The sequence below is a fragment of the Nymphalis io genome, chromosome 4, assembly GCF_905147045.1.
Source record: "Nymphalis io chromosome 4, ilAglIoxx1.1, whole genome shotgun sequence".
NCBI classification, from domain to species: Eukaryota; Metazoa; Arthropoda; class Insecta; order Lepidoptera; family Nymphalidae; genus Nymphalis; species Nymphalis io.
This window is the reverse complement of record NC_065891.1, coordinates 6542434-6551067: the sequence shown is the minus strand read 5'-3', so window position 1 is coordinate 6551067 and position 8634 is coordinate 6542434. Positions and strand designations below refer to the sequence as shown.

Sequence of the window (8634 nt, the reverse complement as noted above, 5' to 3'; positions counted from 1 at the left end):
TCATAAATATCTTTATTGGTTTATAAATTGATTTTATTAAGTTGATTATGTAGTTACATACGTATATAATAAAATCAATATTCAGAAATAAATAAACCAGGCAACCAGTTTAACCGTCCACTGCCAAAATTACAATCTAATTATTTATAAAAACGACAACAGAATGCTTATTTGTCTATGTTTTTGTTTCGGTCGTATAGTGTTCAGTATTCTTAATAAGTAATATTCGATATATCTAGTCGCTTTATGTAACGCACATTCAATACAACTACCCCTAGCTATTGTGTATATGTTTGTTCAATTATTATTGTAACTTATATCATTATCCAATATAGGCTTTACTGTGTAAATGTAGGTTTCAATGTAAAATGACAGTTAATAAAAGCGTACTACGTTCGTCAAAACAAGCCAAGACATTTAAGAATATACGAACTATCATTATAGATGCCGCCATTGTTAGACCTGATTGTATTTTTATGTATCTTTATTTAAACTGTAAATTAATCTTAAATCAGCCTCGTCGATTAATAAAAAAAAAAAAAAATAGTTTGTCGTTATATATTCAATTATATAAATATATCGTTAATATTATTTTATCGGGTTAAATGAAGCTGTACAAATAAATAAATCGTAATGTACAAATACTATAAACAACGAACAGTAGTTTTGAAACATTACAACATAACATTGAACTAAGTTAGAATAAACGAAAGGGAAGACTAGGTTTCAATAAAAAGTAAATGTGTGTTTAGTACACTCTAGAAAATGAAAACTTAGCTGAAAGCATTTTTTCCTTTTTATAAAACTACACAAATTTATACTCTAGTTTAAATTCTTTTAGGGTTATCTGAAACCATTGCAGTTCACGAATTCGTATAAAATTAAAAACATTCCTGTAGTTTTGTAAAATATTCATTTGTGATTAAAAACCTAGTCATATTTTAGCAAATGAAAATAAATACAAATTTGGTTTTATATAGGTGAGTTGCATTAGGCACATTAGTAAAAGAATTTTGTTTGTCGATTTAAAAGTTAAATCAATATTAGATTCCAACACTTTTAAGCTTTCAAATATATTAATCATCACTGTCCAATAATTTACAATATTATAACATAAAGATTATATATTAACAATTGTCATTGTCGAGCATATCATTGTGTAGCACAGCAGTATTTAGTTATCGTGAGGCTTTTTATTCACTAAGCAGTTGTTTAGAGATTCAGAAGTAGAACGAGTAATGTATATCTTATATAGATGCTTATGAATCTCTAGCTAAATATATAATTCAAAGTGGATAAGTAAATACCGTCCCAATAAGGCAATGAGGAAAGATGATTGTGATAGAATGTTTATTGTAAATTATTGTGTTGGTTCGCGATTTACTCCACATTGAAAAAATCTCTATGATTTTTTGTCGGAATTGTGATCCATCACATTGTAGCGACACAAATGTGCCAATTATTTATATAGGTACTTTGTATTGACTTTATGTAGATATAATTTTAAGTATTTGCGACTGAATAATGTTATTTTAGTTTTCGATGAAAATATTTTCATATTGCGATATCTCATGTTGTAAAAATATAATTCTTCATTATCATATATTTATTTTATAATGTTAATGATTAATTTACTCATATTACGTAATTTAATGATTAATTACAACTATTAGGGATGCTTGTAATTATTAGAAATAATTATGCAAATATAATATGTATCTTTTATGCTGCATATTAAATTGTAATAAAATCGAATTAATCAGTCATTATCAACAAAACCATACAAAATAGCAATGCAACAAAAATATTTAATTTTAAAAATAATGATTGCTTTGGAATTGTACAGCAATTAATTTGTATACATAACAGTTTTGTAAGTAAACATATTATAGAAAATACTACAGCGTTATTTTATTGCCGCCATTTATTAAATCCAGTATACAAAAAAGGAAGGAGTTACGTAAAAAAGTCACGACAACTTGCAATATTAATTTATTTCTTAAAAATACGTCTTAAATTATTATCTATATCCACACATACAGATAATGATTATAAATATAAGTTATATCTAAAAATAAAAAGACAAATAAAACTGATATTATAAATTGTTAGTTCTTTGAATATTAGTTTTGTTACAAAAGTTGTTCATCTTTTTGACGACATACTTTCGGAGTATTACTACCACTTCGGAGGGTGTTTGAAGAACAACAGATAAGTTTTGACAAGTTTATGGGCTTGTACACAAAACTGCGATGCGACGTCGCATCGAAAAAATCTGCGAGCTCCCTCTACGCATCGCAAGAACTTGCGAATTGATTCGCATCGCGCATTCCTGCGATGTTGCGTCACATTTGTTGACGCCATTTTAGTTCGCTCAGGGACAAAATATGAAAAGAAACTCAAAGATGCAAGTAGGTCAGGGTCTGGATCCAAAAATATAAAAGAATACCATCTGTACAAACAATTACAATTTCTTAAGAAAAATTTGCAAAATGAAACACTACTAGTATAAATGAGTCAGAAAATGAGCAAGATAATCAAGAAGGTACATCTAAAATACGTTACCAAAGGCAGCCACCAAAAAGAAAGATGGTTAATAATAAATTTGAAGATGATATTGTAAGGATTTTAAAGGAACTTGAGAATAGACACATATCTTTTTTTAAAGGTATTCTACCATCACTTGAAAGATTAGATGACAATAAAACACTAATCTTTCAGAGCAGAGTTCTTCAAATTTTAACAGAATTGCATCAACCTCATGGCTACTACTATCCGAATAGCAACTACCAGGGTGGCTATCAAACTCAACATTTTGCGACATCTCAACAAACGCCACTGATACGTCCACAGTCATCTAACATACCAGATCAAATTGACTCACCCAGTAATGATTTTTCTAACTCAAGCATATTAAGCACACTTTCAACTGAAGAAGACTTTGATTTTTCGTAAATTTTATGGATTGTAATATTTTAAAAACTCTTTTCTCAATAAAAACTAATGTAAATAATTATTGTTTTACTTTACTTACCGGATAGTGAGGCCAATCATTTCCAGAGGCATAACAGGAATTCTCCCCTTGTACGATTGTTTCTGAAGATATGGTGAAAATAAACTTAAAAGCTCTCGAATGAAGATATGCTCATTCTAAAATACTCCAAAAATTTTTTTTCGTCGGTTTTCAAAGCTTTATATTTTTGAAGAAAATAGTTTCCATCGGGATTCATAATAGTAATAAATGGATGAACCCAAAATCTTCTTTGTTTCTTTTTCCTGTATCTCCTAAGCAATAATAAAAGTGCACACTTCTTTTTACGATCCATGTCACGACCTAGTTTTCAATTCAAAATACATTATTACGGTTAACGGTCGTCGAAGGAATGGTCACCCTGGGAGACGCCTTGCCGCACGAAATCGCATCGCAGCAATTCGTGTCGTAATTTTCTGCGTTGCGAATTCGCATCGCGTCGCATCACAGTTTTGTGTACAAACCCTATGTTAGCATATTTGGAACGGGAAACGATTAAAATTAAAGATAAAAGTGATAAATATAAACTTCTAACTTTTTTTAAAAATATGGTAATAAATATTTTTGGGCTATATATTTGTATACATTAAAAATATTAATTTTAATGATGAATAAGGTATATTTAAAAATACATTCTTTGTTACAAAAATGCAATATATAGTAAACCTATTTTTTAAAACATTTACTACAAATAACGGAATTGTTTATTTATTACTTTTAATATTTTGAACAAATAAGAACAAGCCTTGTGTATACCTCAGTTTGCAAACGCAAACATTAAAGGCATTTGTGCCTTTAATGTTTGTCTAATATAATTGTTTTAGATACATTACAAATGGACCGAGAAACATTTTTCTCAATATTTCAATAATATTATTAATCATAATCGTCGAAGTTATCTGAACGTTTAAATTAACAATTAAATTATAATGCGTTTAAAAATAAGGTTAGTATTTATATAAATAATTAAACTATCCTTGCAATAAATTAAATACTAGTGTTTCGCTTATCGTCAGTCGCTTAACAGAGCAACGACTTTCGTAGTTGTGAGGTATGAAGGGGAGCGAAGTCCTATCCAGCCCGAAACGCTTGCGGTACAAACCTTAAGCGGCCGTATTAGCACTTAAGGATGTCACTACACTAAAATCATATGCTTAGTGCATGGTTACAATTGACAACAAAAAATATTATGTCAGTTCAAATATGTACCGATTAGCATATAATATTAATCATGAAATTAAAAAGTATAAATTTTTATTAGAGATAGTAATGCAAAACTTTGAAGGGGTTTTTATAATTAAGTTAAAAACAAATAAGTCCTTCTTAAAATATTATATTATAATTCAATGAAATTAATATTATGTAAGTACTTATGTACAGCTCTATTCCACATAAGAAAATCTAGTATAAATAAAAAATGATTTTAATTATTTGTTTCTAAATTTTATATTATTTGGAATAGTAAATCACTCAATCAAATATCATTTCACCATACTAGATAATAGTACTTGTGTAAGTTGTATGCTTTAAACTAGATCATAATATTATTCAATTAAATAACGGCTTACCCTGTATTTCTTAGGAGAACAATCGTATATATTTTTTTATAATTAATGATTGTATTTTTAGCGTATATTACGATTTCAGGCGAGTATTAAACTAAAAATAAAGTATCAGTAAAGCTTCATGAACAGCAATTCTAGTGTGAAGTTGTTGAAACGGGTCTCATTTGACCAAAGTCTAAATTGTTTCATTTCATTATTAAGCAATAGAGTATTCGCTATGTAATACAATATTATCTTATTTAAAAAGAAAAACATTAGTTAAGTATGCTAATTTCCAACATTTCGAAATGGCAACCCTAATTTATTCATATACAGACAATGTGTGGCTGAATTTGTATTAAAAATAAACAAAACTTTTAACATTATTAAACAATCATATTATATGATGTAATTCAAATTGATATATTTTGCAAGATTTATTTTTATTGTGTAATACATTTAAGTTAAAAAAAAAGAAGTTTAGAATCATTATTTTCAATGATTAGTCTTACTGAACATAATCTCTTTCCCATAATTTCCTATTACTTTTCCTAGGCATTTTTTAATCTATTTATTTAAGAAAAAATACATTCCAATATTTAATGTTGGATACGAATAAGTTACAAATAGTTTTTATTAATATCATGATTTATTATCATTATAAAATTACTCTTAAAAAACAAAGTAATTAAAATGGCAAGAACTACATGACTATTTACTGTAATATGGAATTTAATAGATAATATTTATTTGTTCTTAGCTGAATAAATTATGAATCAATTTGAATTTAAAGTTAATCCTTTGGTTTAATGGCCTTCAGATATGTCAACAAATTAAATATAAAGTTAAGTGACTAGGCAATCATAATCTTGATATTATAAATAAATTATAGTATATATATAATAGAATTTGGTTCTGTAATGACACATGGTTATAGTTAAAATGTTTTTTTTGTTTTATATTTAAAGGCATTAATTATTTAAGCATCAACTAAAAACCCTATTTGTAATCCAGTTATATTTATTTATACAGATTTACCGTTTTTTAATTATTTATTACATTATTAATTATATTGGGGCAATTTACTTAAATGCTATGACTATTAAATAAAGTAGTCTGGTGTAACATCATTATGTTTTTACCTAAATGACAACTTCAATATATTATAAAAAACGTGTTTAACAAATATCCAGCTCTTTTATATTTTGTGAATTATGCAAAACTTGAAATTAATACATAGTCTCATAATTTACGGAATTAAAATAGTTACATATTTTAAAAATAGAAAAACTATAACAATTCTGCGTATTTTTCTACACATTAGACTGTTTAATTGGATCTAGCTTATATTTTAGGTACTCTAGCGATGTTTAAAACTATCAACAAAACCTTTATTACATATCGGTGGGTAGAATATCCGGTATCAGATACTGACAAAGGTCCATTTCTGAATTCACAAATGTCACTTTCCCCGCTGTGTTTTCATTGAGCCTACAAAAATATGAGAATGTAAAGCAAGGGAATTTGTACACATGAAGTTTGAATGTATGTAGGGAACTACTAGTTATATATTAAATTTAAATACCTATAGTATTAAATTTATATTATTGTATATATATGGTAAGTTGTTATTATTGGGTTAATATATCCAAGTATATAAAAAGTACAGAAAATATTTAATCTGGTATTTTTAAAATTAGTTTTGTTAAGAGTTTGTCGAGTTAAAATATTCTAGGTCAAGATATGCACTTACCATCCCTTTATAACCGCCCAGCATCCAGAAAAAAAAGTTGGTGCATTTATTATAAGACAAACACCGAGTCTCTCTGGATAATGTCTGCTCAGGAGCCAAATCAAATTCTTAAGAACTTGGTAATCCATACATGATAATGTAAAATTGCTCAAGTCAAATACAATGCATAAATTGTCTACAACCTCTTCAAAACATTTTTTGCTGGCATCCTCCTGTTAAGATATTTAATTTATGTTATATAATGTCCAGAAAAACATAAATATTTCGAAAAATGTGTATTTACTTACCAAGCAGTACACAATAAACTTTGTGAGGTCATCAATATTTCTATCATTAGAACTATGATTTTTGGCCGGAATGTAAATAATTGGTCTGCCAATAATATCTCTATGACGGAGCACTCTTGCCTTATTTGCATACTTTTCAATAATTTCTTTGTTTTCATGTAGGTTAGAGACCCCATATTCAACTCTCCATTTGTTGGTTTTTAATATTGCCTTAAATTATTATTTATAATTAAGATAAAATTTGACTTTAGAAACATGTTTTGTCCTTTCCTGTATTCTTAATGTAACATTTACTAATATTTAACAGTTGATTTTAAGGAAAACTTTGATGACTTATTTCCTTATTAACATTATATTAAAACTTAAAAATGAAAATTACATCGTAAAAAATTGCATTGTATTTATAAATTATTAATACTTATTAGATGGATCATTTCTTTACCTGGAAAGCATTATCAACTGTTTTAAAAGCTCGTAAATATCTTTTAAGGGAATACTCATTGTGGTATTGCGCTGGGTCCGCATCGGCAATTAATTTCATCCTTTCCTTTAATTGCCTGAAATCCTCTTCTTTAATAGCTGCTAAATCTTCTGTCATGGTCAAAATATTTTAAGGTCACTTGGTGTTGATGCCTAATTATTTATATTTATGAAATAAGGAAAACAAAATTACTAATAACTAAAAAACAACTGCACTATAACTTTATTTAATTATACAGGATTTGACATATAATCACACCTCACAATAAGCACTCATAGTCAAGAGCGTTGACATATGTGACGTTGACAGTTCGACATGTGTAATAAATATTGACATTATACAATGCTACCATTGTATATTTTTGAATTCCACGGACAGTTTTATTCAAATATTTTTCCCGCTGCTCGTCGCCAGAGATTTAGTGGGCGTCATTTGGATTAAATGCGAACACAAAACAAAGTTTACACTGTTTCGTATAATTTAATTTATTTTACAAATATCACTTCACAGTTTTATTAACTGAAAGTTAGTTTACTAATAAGATAAACAATTACTAATAATTTAACTAATTACTAATAGTTTACTAATAGGATAAATAATCGAGCAGCGATTTTTTTAAACAATATAAAAATTGTAACAAATAAAATGAAATTAAATTTAAAAATATAACTTATTTAAATTATAAAGGATTATAGATCCTCTAAAACTCGTTTTATGTAACCAACAATCAACTCCATTCCGTCACTTCCTCCAACTTACTTAATATTAATTGTTATTTTTTAAATCTAGAGTGTGTAAGCTGAAATGTAATTGTGCATTAGAAAGATTTGAGTCATACCAACATTACCAACAATATAAAAAATGTAATATACGAGCAAAAAGATTTAGCAAGAGATTCTTGACGGTGATCAGATCAACCATTATATAAAACTAGTGTAGTGTTTTGTGTAAGCTCGTTTGGGTAGGTACCACCCACTCATCAGATATTCTACCGAAAAACAGCAGTACTTGGTATTGTTGTGTTCTGGTGTATGTTTCTTACAATGCTAATGTCTATGGGCGTAGGTGACAACTTACCATCAGGCCCATATGCTCGTCCGCCTTTTTTTTAACGCTGGAAAAACGCGTTACTCGTTTCCCCCACGGGAACAGTGTGGGGAAGGGGGTATGTAGGGCTCGGCGGTGCCCAAGGCGTCGAGTGCGCCACGAACATCGGAATACCCACTAAAAAACCAGCGGTACCCTTTCCGTCTTAACGAGGAGCGTCACGGGATCGCTTTCGCATGCTACCGTGACGCTATGAAATATACTCGTCCGGCTACCTATAATATAAAAAAGAAACTATTTAAGTCCACCTGAGGCTCCGTTAACGTGTTAATGGCACCCCCATTAGGTAGGGCGGTAGTTATGTATACAAAAGTAGCCTATGTCCTTTCTTGGGGCTTAAGCTTGCTCCATATCCAATTTCATGTAAATCACTTCAGTGGTTTAGCCGAGAAAACGTATCAGACAGACAGATTTACTTAAGTATTTATAAT

At 28.6% G+C, this 8634-nt stretch overlaps 1 protein-coding gene and 1 pseudogene across 1 annotated transcript; one reads left to right on the top strand and one right to left on the bottom strand.

Annotated features, from left to right (window-relative positions):
• The first annotated feature begins 368 nt into the window (after positions 1–368).
• On the top strand, positions 369–3004 carry LOC126781905 (uncharacterized; annotated as a pseudogene).
• A 2273-nt stretch (positions 3005–5277) lies between these two features.
• LOC126768265 (uncharacterized) lies at positions 5278–7373 on the bottom strand. Its single transcript, XM_050486279.1, has 4 exons — positions 7058–7373; positions 6616–6825; positions 6329–6540; positions 5278–6066 (listed from the first exon to the last, which is right to left on the bottom strand). The coding sequence occupies exons 1-4, from the start codon at positions 7211–7213 to the stop codon at positions 5970–5972; spliced, it is 675 nt and encodes a 224-aa protein (XP_050342236.1). The 5' UTR covers positions 7214–7373; the 3' UTR covers positions 5278–5969.
• Positions 7374–8634: the final 1261 nt, after the last annotated feature.

Bases quoted from the DNA above. Each gene is read 5' to 3' on its own strand.
- LOC126768265 (XM_050486279.1), bottom strand. From the start codon at position 7,213: ATGACAGAAGATTTAGCAGCTATTAAAGAAGAGGATTTCAGGCAATTA. The intron at 6,826-7,057 runs GTAAAGAAATGA...TAATAATTTAAG, and splicing joins CAGTTGATAATGCTTTCCAG to GCAATATTAAAAACCAACAA. The intron at 6,541-6,615 runs GTAAGTAAATAC...ATATCTTAACAG, and splicing joins AGTTTATTGTGTACTGCTTG to GAGGATGCCAGCAAAAAATG.